Here is an 18,645-nt window from a genome sequence, read left to right on the forward strand (position 1 = left end):
GTGTGTCCATACACAGAACAGTATGTTAAAGTTCGTTTAATACACACCTGAAAACCAGAGGCTCGTAAAAGTAGTATATATGTGTATGCACACATAGAACCATTAAAGTTTACTTAGTTTTCAACATCAGCTCTGAAGCATCCTTATACAGTTTATTGAGTACTCTAAGCTCTTAATGGTACACAGCAATCAACAAAGCTGTGCCTATCAAATCAACAACAGATTTCCTTAAAAACTGAGTTAACGCCTAATACCAAGATTGGGTAGTACCATAAAAAGGACCATGTCTTCTTCTCAATGTAAAAACAGATCTCTAATCAGATATAACTAAGGAAAAACTTAGTTGGACAGAACTGAGAAACAACTTAGAGAAGTTATGGAAACTCTCCATTACTCAAACTACATGGCTTTCTACTGCAAATACAATACACTAACACAGGTACTCAGTATAAGTTGAAACATAAACACTCCTTCTTTCCCTTTAATGTTCTATTTTTCTAATGTAACATTTACATGGGTAGAATATTGCAAAGTTCAAGATTACTAGCAGCACTAGGCTACTCAGTGATAACTGCAGTTACTTCTGATCGCAGCTATTTACCCAGCCTTGCTAGGAAGCCCTTGTATGTAGCCTGGCCAGCTCAACTGCATACACAGAAGTAGCAGCAGAAACTGAATCAGTTCACAGACAGGCATATTAAGATAATTCAGTAGGTTTTTTTTTTTTTCCTTAACATGCTAGGCATTAATTTGCAACAGGACAGCAGTTACTACATAAACAGCTGAAGCATCCCAAGTACCAAATGTCTGCTCTTCTCAAAACCTGTAGGAACTTTACAATTCTGAAATATCTCAAATTTGAGTTGTCTTCAGCTTCAAAAAGTTGCTTACATCAGCAACTGCTGATTAGCAGAATGCAAGAGTGATTACATAAACTTCTGGTTCCGAGTAAATCAGGCTTTCAAAAATCTGTTAATTTCTTAATCCACAGCAGAAAAATCCAGAAGGAGCACTAATTACTCAATAGAGTGGATATTCAGTTACCATATTTGTGTTTCATGAACAGTTAAAAGTGTTTTCTCTTAATTTTGAAAGACATCATTTTGCATTTCATTAATATATTCAGAGTCAATCACAAGATTTTGTCATTACACTTAAAGTTTTAACAGTTTTGCTTCAGAAGAACAAGTATATCTGAATTCCTTGTATTGGCACGTATCAAATTCTACATTCGTTTTATTCTCATAAATCAGTGTTCATAAGTCTAATTCAGACACACACATTCGTATGCAGAATGCTCTTCCAGTTCCCATGAAATCACAAACATACAGCAAATCTCTGCTAACTCACTCCCATACATACTTGCCAAGCTTTCGATAAAAGACAAAGATATCTCTTACTGTGTGAGTAATCATCTCATTAGATATACATGGTTATTTTTCCTTATTGGTTCTTAAGCAGCCTAGACATCTCTGCACTTCATTCAGTATTGAACTTGAAAACCAGCTATGCAGCAAAAAGACACATGATATATCTGGACACAGAGTGGTTAAACTACAAAATAAAAACCAGTAACTCCCTGGTAATTGTCACATACTTCAAAAGGGTTATCTTAAGATGACAGTTGTCTTGTAAAGCAATTTAATATAAGCATTTCAAGTAAGCCAATGCACACTCTTAGACTAGCACTACTATGGGACACAAGCACCTCCTGAATTACAGTATATATAAAAATACTTATTTTACTTACTTTTACCCAACAGAAGCAAGACTTTACTCAGATTGCAGTTTGTGGCGCTTGGCTTTGTTGTTACATGCATCTTCTTTTAGAGAGTGCTAAGCCAAAAAGTACTGGCATCTTACTCTAATAGCAAAGCTCTTCTTCAGTCCACTATCTCACACACAAATTTCAGAATTATAACCCATTTCCCAAGCACTCTGAACATTTACTAGTCTCATTTTCCAGCAGGCCAGTTCTGCTTGTCAAATCATGCAAAGCAAAGAAACCTTTAAACTAATTTAGGTAAATTCTATTGAGTGTTTCAGAGATAAGGAAACTAAGCTCAGATCTTTGAAGAACATAGCGGATAGGATTCAGTGGAGAATGGAAGATCCAAGAGCAAAGTTCACTTAACTCTTTTCCCCATCTGTGCAAACTGCTGTGTTGTAAAGAATCAAAGCAAGTTTGAGACTGTATAACAAGACTGAAGATCACAAACACATACATCACAGAAATGCCCAAATCTAAGTTAAAACAACAAGCAAACAAAAAATACCACAATAATTTTATTTCATCATAGACTGTAAATTAACGTTCCTATAACAGCAACATAGTAGCGACTAACTGAACACCTATTTTAGCATGAGAGGAGATCATAAAGGACAAAATAAGAAGTGCAAACTGCTATTATACTATTAACAGAACATCTTCTGAAAGCTAGATCTCAACAGCACAAGTTTTCAATGCAGTATTTCTGTTCTTACCAATGTCAAGAATGTGAATAGATTAATCCTCCATAAAAGCTAAAGCACTAACTACTTCAGATCAAAGACATCTAGAGTATTTCTTCATGAAACCAGCAACTGCCACAATACTACTACACAAAATAAACAAGGGAATTGCCAAACTAACTTTTTACAGTGAGTTAATCTTAAATTTGTTGCAGTTAATACTGTCCTTTCAATGAAGCCCATGTTATCACACCCTTGCCCCCATGAGAGTATTTCCATCCACGATGTGAAAACAGCGTGCTAACGTACAGCTTCAATCAATGGATTTACATAAAACTGATATGTAGGATCACTTCCAGAAAAAAAAAATGAAAAATACACCAACTCAGACTCTGAATATATATTTCAGAGAAACTTCATATATACAAAAATTACTTTAGCTACTGTAAACTGAAGATATAACTTTGATAACACTAACTCAACTACCCAAGCTGGATTTATATAGCAGGATTTCAGATTTTTTTTTCCCCCATAACATACTACTATAAAGCTTCATGCTATCACAGGTTATATGAAGTAGCTAAGTAATTTCAGGAAGTCATTACAGTCATATTATCCTTCCAGGCTAATTAAAAATTATAATATTTAGAAGCCTTTGCCAACTATTTTTCTCACATTCCAGACAGGTCTTTAAATATTTCAAACATTCCCTGGCTTTTATTACATCCAAGGTAAAAAAAAAATGCAAAGACTAACAACTTTGGCTTGAGTTACTGAAGAGGTTTAGTCTTTTAAGCATCAAAGTACTATTTGATAGCTGTTTATGAAAGAGAATAATTATCAGCTCTTTTCCCATTAATTCAGGGCTGATGGAGACTGATCAGAACTTATGGCTGAATGTAACATAAGAGTGTATTACAGAAGCCTTATCAGCAGCATGTGTAGATGCACTACACTACTACAAGAACACTAAACCAATACTACTAGAAAGAGCAAACAAGTGACAAAAATGCACTTTGTTAAAAAGTAAACAGCATGATCTAGAATAATTTCATAAATTCCCACTAGAAAAGATAAAGAATACACTCAAAGACATCGAAAAACACATTTTCTGATAAATACTCTCATTTGTGGTATTCAAACTTGCTGACACTACAAACCTCACTCAAGAACAGGATGCTTTTGCCCCTGCCACTTCTCTCTCTCCCCCCTCCTCCTCTAGATGAAAGAGGAAAGGAGAACTTTAGCTGTACTGCACATTTACCACAGTCATTCTCAGCCTACAGGCATGAATTTCCCAAGGGGTATGACAAGCCAGGAGACAGATCTCATGATTTAAAGAAATCTAACAGCACTGTAAAAAACTTCATTTCTAACAGCATCTGGGAACAATTTAAAAGAAAGAGCCAGAAACCTGACTGTATGGGAGAGGAATAAAAGCATATGAGAATTCCAACCCAGACAGTAAACATATCTCTCTAACAGATACACACTTGTAAATACACTACTTCAATATTCAATGTCTGAATTAACTTTGGGGACTGGATATTGGAAACGATAGCACAACAGACTTTTAAACTTTTAAATGCAGCATACACAAACTTCGTTCACTTTATATTAATCAGAATATAATGAATGCTTCATTAAACAGGATACATTTTTAATGAAACACTGCACAAACACACTCTCACATACTCTCCAGTGAAGAAGAAATGCTTGACCTGCCTTACGCTCTGACTATATGCACCACTATCAAAACACATAATCCAAACAACCTAATGACTGGACTGTTACACCTCTCATGTACAGGATCACAGAAGACTCATTCAGGACAGGACAAGCCAAGTCCAAATATACAATCCAAAAGAAATTCCATGCAGGTTCATAGGTATTTTACAAAGCATACAGTTTTAACTATAAGCTTGTTATCACTTTACATACACGGAGTGCATCTACTTGATTTTTTTTTTTAAACACTACACTACTTAACTATATTAGCATGAAATCTTATTAAATAAGACTATGAACTCCACGGGTGCTTAATAACTCGCTTATACCACCACTTGCTTTTAATTCAGTATGACATTAACGGGATACAATATGACCATCTTTCCATACTCATTCTCCGTATTCACTTTTTTCCCCACTTCACTTATTTTTCACACTGTCCTCAACCAACCATACATTGTTTATATAGCCTAACAAGTAACTTCACCACTGTTAAACTCATATTTTTTTCAGGATCTAGGAGAAAATTAAGCCTTTAGTCATTTTTCTTCCACGTATATGCATGATACACACCATGCATGATATACACCACCTACCTAATTTATGAAAACATACAGAGTTTATAGAAATGGAGAGCGAGTGATCAAGGGAATCTGAAAAGTATTTAAGACTGAAAGGAGACAAGTCTCAATTCCTCTGAAAAGCCCACAGGTTCTCAAAAGACAATGTGGAAAAGAGTGAAATGTCACAAAGCATCTGAAAATCAAGATGGATTATTAATCCAGAAAGCTAAAGAGTAAAGAACCAAGTCTCCACTTAAACCATGTCATCCAGCCTAATTTGGAAACCTTCAAACTTTCAATTGTAATGAAAAACTGCAGGCAAGAGTCTAGAGTCCGTAGTTTTTATGAGAAGCTAAAACCAGCAGTATGTACTTGCAACTATGAAACACACCCAAATCCCTAAATCAAATATTACAGTCCCACTGACAGTGCGTGAAACCACAACCTCATTTGAGCCAACTACCATCAAAAGCAGCAATCCTACCTTCTTCCTGGCCCCAGCAACTTGTTCCTGTTCTGTCCTCTCCAGCTCTATATTGCTACAAGCATTTATGCAACCACATGCTTTGGTACAAATCTGACTAAAAAGGTGTAACTCACTGTTGTGTCAGCTTAGCTTTATCCTGGTTAAGTTCTCAAGAAAGGTTTGTGAAGTGGCTACCTAAACACTTGTTGCACAACTCTGCAGTGACAAAGAAAACTGGAATGCAGCTTGATTTGCTTGTGAAAACATGGTCCAAAACTCCAAGAAATGGGAAAGGTATTTTCATGCTGGTATTGGCTTATGTTTTTCAAATGGTGCAGGTGATCACATTTCTCTTCCTACAACCACCTCGACAAAGATGCAAATATACGTGTTCTGTTACAAATGAAAAATAGCTGATTTCCAATCAGTGACAGACATCAAAACATATTAAATCGGTATACTAAGCCTTCCTTACATTGATGCATACTTACTACAGAGCACAAATTTATTTTCAACGTACTTCCTTTCTCTTCATTTTTAGCTCTCATTATTTTTCCACATATACTACAGTGGCAGAATGGCATTAAGAAAGAAAAAAATAAACAAACAAATAAAAACAAAAAAAAACACCACACCCCTAAGTTACAAAGAAAAAAAGAATTGGAGTAGACTGTTCTGGGAATAAATACAAAAATCATGTTACTGTTAAAAAGAAAGCAGATGTCTTTCCTTGTAAGAAGTTATTTTTTGTCACCAGGGACATGTTGCCCATAACGCTGTTGAAAAGTGTCCTGCTTTCCGCAGGGATTCAGTTAACTTTTCCTCTCAGGAGCTGGTGTGTTTTGTATTTCGTGTGTGAAGAATGTTGATAAAACACCCTGATGATACGAGTTGTTGTTAATGAGACCAAGGGCACTGTCTTTTCCAAGTCTCGCTAATGTGCAGATGCACGAAGCTGAGAGAAAGACAGAATAATTGACCCAGACTGGCCAAAGAGAGTATTGCATGCCATAAACGTCATGCTCAGTATATAAATGGGGGTTGGCCAGGGTGGGTATTATCTGCCTTCCTGGCATCCACCCCTTTCTCTCATTCGCTGGCATCACTCCCTCTAGTTGTTGGCCCCCTTTTTCGCTCCTTTGCACGCTGCTTGGTTTTGTTTCCATGACTGCTGCTCGGGACAGGCTGCATCAGTCACCGGGGCATCAGGTGGTGATAAAATGTACATTGTTCATTTCATATATTTTAATATCCTTATATTCCGTTATTGTTGTAGTTTTCCTTTGCTATTTTAGTAAACTATCTTAATCTCAACCCATCAATCTTCCTTCCTTCCCAATTTTCTCCCACTTCCCATTGGGGACGGGGAGGGTGAGTGAGAAACTGTGTGGTAACTCAGGCTAAACCACCGCAAAAAGACAAATCCAGATGCCAGTTCTAAACTTCTGAACATGGTCACATTTTATTCTTTCTTCACTGCTAGAATGTTCTGCACATTTCTTCTGTCTACTGTTGCTACAATCAAGTATCACTGAACACAATAGTGTATTTAAAAACATCACCCTAGCTAACACAAAACTAAAACAGTTCCTCCAATTCACAAACAACCCATTTTCCTCATATCACTGTCCTTAGCAGATTCTTTGTCTAATCTACTAGCAAACTACTAGTAATTATATTAGACATGCAAAGATAGCTCAAAACTATCATTCTAATACTTTAAATACAATAAATCACACGGCATTTATCTGTGTGAGTGACTCAAAGTTTTTTATCCTATCACTTCCTTCCTTTTATTTAAGCATCTAGAACGATAACAGTGAAGGCAAAATAGATTTCAGAAAAAGAAGAAATTGAAAGGAAAAAGCTATTTAAATACATCTTCTCATTTCTTAAGTTTAGTCTAATCTTATCTTCTGAGAACTTGCTAGAATTTCTAACTGACTTTTTTCTACACATATTTTCATTATATAGTGTACAGTTCAAATAAAAAGTCACAACGTATCCACAATATTTGTTTCCACCACAAAGAAACTCTCAGTTATCAGTAGCAAAACAGGGTCAGTGTTATATAATTTTGTAAGAGAAGAGATTACCCCTCAGAACCTGAGTTTAAAAAAAAAGTGGACTATACTTCAAAAATACTCACAGGTACTGCTACTTTACACTCTCTTCCTTTTCTCCATAAGCTCATATCTCTTCTGGTTTTAAGTACTGCTCTTCCCCCACACCATTATATTTCCCCATGTTAAGTTTCAGCAACCAGGAAAAAGGGGGACTTGTGATGCATTACTGTTCGGAAAACTACTAGAAAATACAGGACAGTGTTGCTCAGCATCTTCTACCCAATCCTAACATAATCAATTAAATGCACACCAAGAATTCCCTCTTTTCTTAAGCATACTGCAAAGGTCGATGTCCTGACTTTTGGGGAAAAAGGCCATTCCCATACCACAAAACTATGTTTACAGGAATATGTGAGTTTTCTCTCCTAGGTACAACAGTGGCTGTCCACACTTGGCAGTTGAAGCTCAGGTTTTGGCCAGTGTAGCCCAAAGCAGTATCAACATCATCACAAGTTCCCAAATGCTATGTACCAAATAACACATCCATGAAGGAAGCACTGCTTTTCCCCCCAAGAGGCAGAAGTACACCTCAACCGTTCTGAAACGTGCAATGCTCACACACAAAATGAGTCACTCAATTGTTCAGGCCCATTCACTGCAGAGCTATGCATGCCATCCAGGAGAAAGATGATACGTTAGACTGACGTGGCCCACAGTGAAATACAGTAAAAGAGAACTATCATCTACAATATACACCAGAAGTTCATCTAAGTCATTCCCTGCACCTGTGTGATGTATATTCTTTACACAACATGTTACACCCCCCTTGAAGATTCTTTTGATTACTCAAGAAAAAAAAGATATATTATATACTTCATACATTCACTTCAACAGTTGAAAATGACTGTATAATTCCAAGTGCCCAGTTTACTTAATCCAGATTAAAGCATCATAACTGTAAATAGAACACAAGACAGAAATTCAAACTACAGTTATTAGATTCTGATACTCAAACCTATATAGCCAGTGAGCAATGAGAAGTCTGAGACTATAAGCTAGCTAGCAGGCCACTTCATTTTTAGTGATTAAGGACCTCATGTAATAAAAACAGAGCAACTGAGACATACCTTTCTTTTTTTTAAAAAAAGCAAACATTTTATATAATACAGCAGTTTTTAAAAATATGCATGAAGAAATCAACAACTTGAAAATATATAGAATTTCTTCAAGAAACTGAATTTTTTTAAAAAAAATCTAATTATTTCATATGTATTTACAAGATGACTGGCTTTTGACATGTTCTAACACTTTCAGAATTTAAAGCATACTGCTCTTCTGACAGTTTTTAGCTGTGCTCCCACTGCATATCTTGAGTTGTGCAAACCTCACATTTACTCTATGTAAACCAAGTTCTCAAATAGTATTTGTAATTTTTTCCATTTTGAGTTTTATTTTTTCCTCTTTTTTGTGTTAACTTCTCGTGACTCAACACATAAATAAAATCAAGATTGAACATTCAACATTTTGAGGAACAAAAGTGTTTTAAATCAAATCAAAGCATATAACACAAATAAATTATAATAGCTTCAAATTTAGCAGCCTCATTAGCAAGTAACTCTTAGATTATAAAACATTATAAGCAAGTATTCCTTTTACTTTATACTTGCCTTGGCCACACGCAGTCCCCAAAGCTCAAAAACCCTTTTTAAATTCGAAGACAATTCCCAGACTATAGTACTTAACTTCTACTATTACTCTTTTACAAATGGGTTTAAAAATATAACTAACATTTACTTTTCTGTGTAAGAGATAAACCAGCCAGACAATAGTTAATATATTTCTCAAACTTGTATCGACATGACTGATAATGACAAAAAAAAGCCAATTTTCCAAACAGAAGGGTCATATGTCATAATCCCAGTTCTACGTCACTTTTTTCAAGTATAATTGAATATATCACAAACATGCTGTGTAACTGATCAGCATATATATAGTTGGTACAAAATCTTAAGAAAGCATCAGGTCAAACAAATATCCTGGGTAAGTTAATTTCACACAGGTAAATCCCTGCCCACTTCCAACGGCTATCCAGTCACAACAAAAGCAGTGCCAAAAGAGCATTAAAACTGCTGATACAACTCTTTGGACTCAAATCTTGCTCCCTACAGATTCCCAAAGCAACCCAAAGAAAAGATAACAGCCAAGGAAAGGAGAGATGAACGTTCTCAGCCATTTAAACACCTATAGGTAAAGCACTTCCCAACTTTAAAACATCAGTTTATCAAGCGCAATTAACAGTTACCAGAGAACATATGGGACAAATGTTTCACATGACCTTCCACAAAACATGACTGGAGCTAGCATTAGACTGCTCCCCAAAGTGCATACACCAATTAGCGAAAAATTCCATTTTCCATTCTTACTAGTATCTTGAGATAATTACAGATAATATCCAGTTTACTCCTCCTGTATTTAACAGCTTTCTTGAGAAAATCATCATGCTTTTTATTTATCCCCACTACTTCTGTGCACAAATGGATTGTTTCCTTTCAAAAGCCAAGTAAGTCCATTTTTACAAGGCAAAGAGCACACCTTTTTGACACTTCTGTGCTCTTCCTTGTCTGTAATTTAATCAATTCCTCTGTTACACCTGTCTTGCCTTCTTTCTTATATTATATTCAAAATATAACTTCTACAATCAACAAAGAGAAGTAGTTATGGCATCTGAAGTGTCATTATTTTATTGTCTGGCTAGTATCAGAAAACATGTTTCCAAAACTGCACTACGTGCTTACAACATATTTCATGAACACTCAAATTCTCCTAAGATTCTAAGTCATTCACAGTTGAGAATGAAAGGGACACTGAATTAATTTACTTATCCCAATGCAAGAATATCAGAATTTAAGGTTCAAGTAATATATGTTCTACCTGAAATTGCTTCTTCATTAGACACGTGTAAGGACAATTTATAAATGGCATTGTCCCGAAGCTATTCATGTGGCACAGTTTACTTCTGGAAGACTTGAACTTACACAGGTATTCAGTCAAACTATTAAATACATTCCTGAAGTTCTAATCAGTTAACGCTTTGTCTTCCCAGGCAACAGAGAAACATTCGTACCAGTATCTATTTCTGATTGGGATTAGCTCCTACAGAAGTACTTTAATAACCACGCTTTCCTCCTGATTCACAGAGTGATTTTAAGTTTGCCTCCAACACTGCACAAACATGTGGAGCCAGATGGGTCCAGAATCTACGTAACTGACTTCTTACAGCTCCTCCTAGAAGCAAGCTTGCTCAGAATCATAATACAAGTACATTTGACAGAGCAGCTACTGTATCTACAGGTTAGCCCTACTATGTAAGAACTAGTCCAAACCCAGCAGGACCAATACTGAATCTGAGCCAAAGAGCTTTACTAGACAACACCTGGCCTATCAAGCAGTTAACACAGATTAGCTTCAGGTGAAGAGGCAGATACGCAATATAGCTATAAAGTCCCTGAACAAATGTGGAGACTTAACTGCATGCACTAGAAAACTTCTACATTTCTACCACTGAAATAAATTTCTTGTATACATTCATTAACACAACCTAAAGTTCACTTGTTCCATAAATCTTTGCATTATCATTATTTCTCAGTCTGTTTCTATGAAGTACTGATCTAACTGCTGCAATAGATTTGAATACAAAAGTGAAATAAACAGTAAATTAACAACCATTTGGAAACTCTTTCCTTGTTATTGCTAATATGATAAATTCATAACTGAACTTGACAAATAAAAAGTAAAGCAAAGCAAAGCAAAGCAAACACCCACTTCTCTGCCTACATAACAAATTCTACCTCCTGTATTTTTGTGTCCTATTACAGACTTTTTTAACTCCAGTGGTAACTTTTGAAAAAAGGAGGGGGGGAAAACAGTGAGGAAAACATGTCTGTAACAGGTATCATGCAACAATAAGAAAGTGTTTTGAAAAAAAATGTGCAAAATTAAGCTTTAAAATAACAAGCTGACATCACATTAATTTAGAACCACTGTTTACAATTCAGTGCCTAGAGAAGTCTTGTGTGTAGAGCCTCCAGTTTACCTATAGAGCTTTTTGGTTAATAAAACATATACTGCTGACTAAGTATCAGCTGACAATGACTAGTTAAAATCTTAAAACTTTCAATTATTAATGCTCAAAGTAGTTAATTTTGTATCAACAAATTACCCCCTTATTTGCTAAGTGTACATCCTACCTTCACACCAACTGCAACATCAGTGACAATGCTGTAAAAAAAGAAAAAAAAAAACCACAAGTCAACCGATTTATCGTCACAAAATCAACTTTTCAATGTATTGCAATGCCAGAATAACAAGGAATCGAAATAGACAACAACTTCAAAGAACACAGTAGGACTCAGGGGAAGTACAAGAGAAAGCTAAAAAAGCCACTGAGCTCCCTCAGCTCATAGGCTTCTCCAAAACCATCCAAAGTTTCACGAAAATATTACTCCAAACCAGCACTGCCAGGAAATTTATTTAGGAAACTCGGGTTGCTGGACTACATGAGACCATAGCGTGAAAATAAAATAATTTACGAGTAAGTACAGAACTTTTTTCACACATCTCTATTAATTAGACAACATAGACAACAAGTTCAGCAACATAACCTACTCTACAGATCTTCTTACAGCAGAAAGAATGAACACATTTTTTGAAATTAGCTTGAAAAAAAAGAATGCACTGGCAGATACACCTATGTGAAATTTAACTAAATTTAATCAGGTATACCTATATGAAACTTTGCAACAAGTATGTCGAGGTACATCTTTTTCTTAGAGGACGTGACATCATAACTCAGAATGTGTAACATAATCTCAAAAGAAATCTAAGTTCACATAAAAAGAAACTGAAAGCAAAACATTAATACGTGAAAGTATTCCATAAAATGACAAGACTTCTCAGACAGGGTTTGTAACTCCCAACACTGTAAACAAAACTAACCATAACAAGCCTTTAAAACTCTTACAAGTGAAAGGTTACATGCTTAAAGCATACCAAAGAGCTTGCTTCTCTGTTCGAAGCAGAGTAAACAATTTAATAGGATATTCGGAAGATGTTGTATTCACACTGATGAAGGCTACAACCACTAGCCTCATTTTCCAGGACCAAGAGAAAGAAGGCCTTGTGTATAGTGACTGCCCACCCCAGCTCCTGGCCAGGACCGAGGGCCCTGGCTGGCCCGTATGTTTGACTCCTTCAAAACCTTCCCTTCTTTGGCTTTTACAGGCAGTCTCCAGTACATACAAATGCATCTTTCTACCTGTGGAGGGGCGGGGGGGGGGGAAGCCAGAGGGCTTATTAGTCAGTTTCTGAAAACAAAAGAGCTCGACATCTGGCTCCTGCTGGTATTGCTCCTCCTCTCCAGCCAGCACCAAAACAAACCCGAGCCCTACAGTGCGCCTCTCCTCACCCCATGACTGGGAGGGTGGGAGAAGGCAAAGGCAGGGGAGAAGGAGAGAAGAGGCTTTGGAAGGGACGGAGGGGGGTAGGTCGCGCTCCCTCTTTACAGCGAGATCCGGCGTCTCGGGCACTACCCTTAGTAGGGGGCGGCCCAAAGCCCTCAGCAGTTTAAACGGAAGATCCCACTGAGGGGCCCTTCTTACGGAGAGACTGAGACCCCTCTTCCCCCTCCCGCCCGTACTGGGCCTCACGCTTCAACTGCTCCATTGGCGGGAAAGCCGCCTGTCCCCACCGCCGCCGGGGCAGCGGCCGCTCCCCACACCCTCGGAAACGCCCGCCCGCCGAAAGCCAGCCGCAGCGGGAAGCGATCCCCTGGCACCGGGACAGGTCCCACCACCGACCGACGGCACAACCACGGCAGTGCCTTCATCCCCACGGCCCCAGTCATTACTCACCCGTCCATCGCCGAGCAGGACAAAGCGCGGACAAGCGGGACTGACAGACGCGCAGGCAACGCGTACTGCGAGGCTGTGAGAAAATGGCGGCCTGGCCTGCACGGAAACCGCCGAACGTTGCCGAGTGCCGGATTCCGATCCTCGTCTGTCGCGGCTGCAGAGCATGCGCCAGCCGCCTGGGCATGCGCCGTTGGCGCCGCTGAAGTTTTTGCCATCAGCTGCCCGGCCCGAGCCGGCTCGTGGGGAGGCGGGAGCCTGCCCCGCTTGGGGTGGGAACCGGGGCGCGGCGGGGCGGGGCGCGGCGGGGCGGGGCGGGGCGCGGCCGTGGGTTCTTCACCTCCCCGCCCCAGGGCCCGCGGCGTGGCGGGGCTGGGGTTCCGCTTCTCCTGTCGCAACGCACTGCTCCAAGAGAGTGTGCGTGCGAGGGAGGGAGAGAGGGAGGGCGGGAGAGAGGTCGCCTGGGAGGAGTTCGGCTCAGGGTCGTGCCCAAGGGGAGCGCCTGAGGCCACTGGGGGCGGTGGGGACAGACCCGCTGCGGGGGCTCCTCCGTCCGGCGGCGGTCTCTGCCGCCCCGCTCGGGGCCGCAACGGACCCGCCTGGCCGCACCTGTTGAGTGGAGAAACTTCCCGCACTCGGTGCCAGCGCTTCCCTGCGCCGGGAGCGGGTCCCCTTTCCCCCGTAGAAAACGCTCAGGGGCCGCGCCAGGCCCGGGAGGCTCCGCGCACCCTGTCCCCGTCGCAGGGCCCAGCCCTGGGAGGGGGCCCTGTGCTCATCGCTCCATGCCGTCCGCTACACAGTCATTTATAGAGAAACAACCTGTTGACTGCATAGCTGACCACTAATCCTGTTTCAAAAATAATTAAGATGAATGCAGAAGTTAACTATTGGAGTGAGTTAGGCTGTTTCTTCACAGAAATTGGTGTAGCCGTGGTTCTCTGTAAACTTCCGTATCAGGGCACAAACTATTTGCTCTACATGGCCATTAGGAAAGATGCTTTCCCCCGCATTATTTTTTTTTTGCCATATCTCTATTTCATCACAAATCTTACAATGTTTGATACAGAGTTTCTAGAGAGAGCTGTTCATGGGACAATCCTGGATTGCATTTGAACAAAAAGTCAAATTAAAGATTTTACACGTATGACAGAAAAATTTAAAATGTGATATAAATGTTCCTAAAAGATCCCAAACCCAGAAGAATATTTAAAAGCATTGAAAACATCTTCTGTATTTTCTATATTTTGATCTGGAAATACTGTTTTCAAAAATACATTTTGAGAAGGTAGCCCATTACTTGGTTGCACTTTTATTTTTTCAGGTTAGTGTAAGTCCCTTGGAGTCCATCACTGAAACAATTGCAGTAGAGCTTGATAAAGAATTTAAGAGCCAAAAAACTATGCATATCTCCATAACTAGAACGTTTTTCACTATGCTTTACTACCCCTGTCTCCCCCTCCTCTAACTGACCCCATGAGTAACCCAGTAACTACATTTACAATTAGGAGTACATGCACTTTCTCATTCTACTCTGTGACTTTTTGTTGTTCTGTTCCAGAAAAGTCACTCTGGTTCTCTGCAACAACTAATTCACTAGGTGGAAAATAACTAATATTGCTTGTCCTAAATGCCAATATCATTCAGAGATCTGCAACTACCTTCTTTTTCAGCAACTGTCTTCGGCACCCATCACTGACCACTAGAGTAAATGATTTATTATTCTAATTTTTATAAAAACTCTCTTAAATGTTTCATTTGCTTAGATTGTATATAAAGTTCATCATCCCAAATACTGTTCTTTACTTTTTTTTGCTTTCAACATTACTATATTTTTTTTAAGAAAAAGTATCTGGTTGTAGCATTCTTTACTGATTACATGTGTTAAAGAAGTACTATGCTTGAAAGTAACATCAAGGACTTCAGAGATTTAGAATTGCTTATAACCCTCCTATAAATCCAGTGCCTTCTTATAGATTTACTCCATATATATATATATCTTTCCTGTAGATTCTGGCACATTCAGTAGGCTTTGCACCATTGGAGGTTGGGGTTATAGTTGGTTTCTCTCATTTGACACTGCCGTCACTCCTGTTTGTTGCCACATTGTATTAGGGAATTTTTTTTTGTCTTTTTTCCCCCCTATAAATCTAAATATATCTTCTCTGGTTTTGTATTGGTAGTACTGATCCTTCTACTTCTTAGCAATTAGTAGAAAATCTGTCTTTCTATCTGACTTACCTATCTCACTGCCTGTCTTGCTTACCGCCTTTGCCTTTATGATAATGCCATCTTCAAACCTGTGTTTCTCATCTCTTTTGTAATATGCCTGTTTTCTCTTTTCATGACACCTACCAGAATCCATCTGATTAAATGAGCTAATACTCATTCGGTTTATGCTCTGAGTTAGAAGCTCTTCCATATAAGGGAGGCTGAGGAGCGCATGTCAAGTGTTTATAGCAGAAAAAAAACACTGGAACCGAGTTTGCAATTCTTGGTGAAATAATGGATATTACTTTGTAGGGCAAAACTCTGGTCCCCCTGAAACCATCCATAAAAAGTGATAATTAGTCAATCAAGATTTTACCTAGAGCATTTAATTTTAGAAGGGAAAAAAAAGATACCAACAATCTGCATGTTAGTAATAAAATGCCATAGCATCCTCTTGCGCGTTTGTTTGTTCAGTGTGGTATTCCACTTTTCTCTTCATGTAGCTTTGCCTTTTCATACTATGAGATTATTTTTAGTATACTTTTGAATGCCTTGTAAAATGTCTACCATATTTTGGACATTGTGATACTATAAACAATGACTTGGTCATCTGTTTTCTCTGTTGCTAGAGTCTTTGCTTTGTCTTTCTCATGTTTTAGAAGGTCAGAAAACTGCTGCCAAATACACTGCCCTTTCCTTAGGACCTGTCAACTTTCTGCTGAAGTCCTGCATCAGATATTTCACAAGGTGGCTAAAATGTCCAATAATAGGCAACCAGTCAGTAAAACACCTCTAGCACCATCCCCCCCTCCCCCATTTAGTGGTTATATTATGAAACGTAAGGGCTTGTATCTCTATCCATTTAATTCTAACCAAAATGTAAGTGTCGATATTATTATTAGCTGTAAAAGAGTTCCATACTTTTAAGTTCCTAGTAATCTTATTGCTGCAACAGTATTTTGTTTTCCAAAATAATTTCCTTTGATCATTGATATATTTATATGTTTCACTTTCACTGGTTGTTTCCTTTTTATTTCCAGAACAGCTAATAAATAATCTATATAGTTCAACAGCAGTATGAGTAGTTAGTGGTGTATACTTAGTGAAAGATTGTAGGAATCAGGAAGCACACAAAGATATTTTCTGCAGTACATTGTCCCAAATTGAGTCCCTGGAGTTGCTGGGAAAAAATAGCATCCGCTCTCCAAGAATATCTTGTCCAAGAATTTAACATCTTGTCCAAGAAATTGACATCTGCAGCATTCTAGGGCAACAAGTTATGCAATTAAAGAAATCATTTTGTGAAAAATACTTTCTTTTTCTATTTACTCAGGCCCGCTCCCTGATAATTTCCTTCAATGTCCATCAGTTCTTTTCTTAAAAAAAAAAGGATGGCTAATTTTCCCTGTTCACCTAACCGTGCCGTTTATGAATGCGTATACCTTCATCGTATCATCTTCAGTTATATATCAAGAGTCCTGGTAAATTTAATGTCTCCTCTATTACAAGTCATTCCATATTTTCAATAATTTGTTTTGCCATTTTCTAAACCTTTCCTAATCCTATTTTAGAAGACCATAATGATCCTCATTATTCAAGTTACAAATCCCATGGCTTTGTTTAGGTGCATAATAAATGCTTGCTGATTTCTGGTTTTTTATATATATATATATGTATATTTTTTTTTTTTACAATACCAGTCTCATTTGCACATTTGAACGCTGTTAAGCCATGAGCTGATGTTTTCACAGAACTCCCCGCATGGGTCATTCATTTAGATTCCAGGATTTTGCATGTATAGTTTGGCTTTTCTCCCTTACATATTGCTTCCATTTTTCAACACAGAATTTAACTTGCTCTTTTGTCATTCAGTCACACAGCATCATGAGAGCTTTCCACAATTCTTCACAGTCAGCTTTTGTTTTTATTACCATGAATAATTCAGCATCATCAGCAAACTTGGTCACCTCGATAATCACTCTTTTTTCCAGATCAGTTAAGAATATGCTGAACAGCACGGATCTCTGTGGTACACTACCAGTGACCTCCCTCTACTGTAAAAAAAAAAAAAAAAAAAAAAGATAATTTTTTTCTTGCCCTTGATTTAATATCTTTTAATAATCTAGTATTAGTAACTAATAATTAATACGTTCTTAATATGTCAAAGAAGGTACCTGTTAATCCTATATCAGCTTAGTTTCTCTCAAGAGCTTTGGGCAGAGAATTTCAACTTTTTTTTTTTTTAAATTATATCATGTTGTTTCAATCAGACTATGCTAAAACTCAAACTTAATGGCTCCTTCAAAGAATATGATACTTTTGCTATTAGATGCTCTTACACAGTAACAACTCTTCATTTGTCCCTACCACCAAACTAAATAGCCCTGTCTCTTTAGTTTCCTCGTATTATTAACAGTAGTGACATTGAATGGTGTTGCTTAGTACAACTTCTGGATATTATGGGAAAGCTTGATCATTCAGTTCACCAGTCTTTGTTATATTAAACCACGTTATTCTATCTTAAGCCAGTTCTTATCAACTTCATAAATTCCCCAGATGCCTTTGAGCAAAGTCTCAATGTTTATTAGTAGCTATTCATCTTTTTGTGCTCCTGTAAACAATATCCTTAATCAACATTTCTTCCCAGCAGTCTGTGTTGATTTACTTTGTTTTGTTGAACTAAGTTTTGGAGCTATTGAGTAGCTCTTACAAGCACAGTGCCCTAAATAAATGTCTCTTTTTCAAGTTCAGGTCAGAACTTTTCTTGCTGGTCTGAATCCCATCGGCTGCTCTCCAGCATTTTATTTCTAGCATCCTTGCTAGAAAGACAGCTTATCTTGGCTGGGCTGGCAGTGTTACTGCTCTCTACCATCTCAAACACCAAAACATGTGACGTAGCTTCTACTGTACTTCAGTAAACATTCGTATGGGTCCAAAGGTCTGTTCTTGACAACTAGATTATTATTTGCCTGCCCACTTTCTCACTTTTACTGTATCCACCTGGAAATTTATTTTCCAGAGCAAATTCACCTTTTTCTACCACTGTGATTAAATACATGTACATTTACTTTCTTCAGGGCTGGAGATCAGTTTTACTTTTTATTACAAATATTATATGCCAGTGGTGATTGCAAACATCTTTCATACTATAGAGTTTGCTTGGTTTTTGCCTCAGGTGATTGGTAGTGGAGTGAAGATCATGTTGTGGGTCACATACAGCCAGGGAAGAGAGTGCTGTATTCTATCATGGAAAGAAG

The 18,645-nt window shown here is 38.2% G+C and overlaps 1 protein-coding gene across 7 annotated transcripts in view; it reads right to left on the bottom strand.

Annotated features, from left to right (window-relative positions):
* The window catches only part of PTBP2 (polypyrimidine tract binding protein 2), a 52,933-nt gene extending 39,535 nt beyond the window's left edge, over positions 1–13,398 (bottom strand). For 2 of the 7 annotated variants that reach the window (XM_086753031.1, XM_086753030.1), the window contains exons 1-2: positions 13,184–13,326; positions 11,522–11,552 (exon numbers count right to left, since the gene is read on the bottom strand). In XM_086753031.1, coding sequence (XP_086609157.1) covers positions 11,522–11,552; positions 13,184–13,191 — 39 coding nt within the window. In that variant the 5' untranslated portion in view covers positions 13,192–13,326. Of the gene's footprint in view, positions 1–7,357; positions 7,371–11,521; positions 11,553–13,183 lie in introns of those variants that run through there. The other 5 variants (XM_086753028.1, XM_086753034.1, XM_086753033.1 and 2 more) reach the window with 5 other exon arrangements.
* Between the last annotated feature and the right edge of the window lie 5,247 nt (positions 13,399–18,645).

Source organism: Chlamydotis macqueenii, chromosome 8 (assembly GCF_036417535.1).
Source record: "Chlamydotis macqueenii isolate bChlMac1 chromosome 8, bChlMac1.mat, whole genome shotgun sequence".
NCBI lineage: Eukaryota > Metazoa > Chordata > Aves > Otidiformes > Otididae > Chlamydotis > Chlamydotis macqueenii.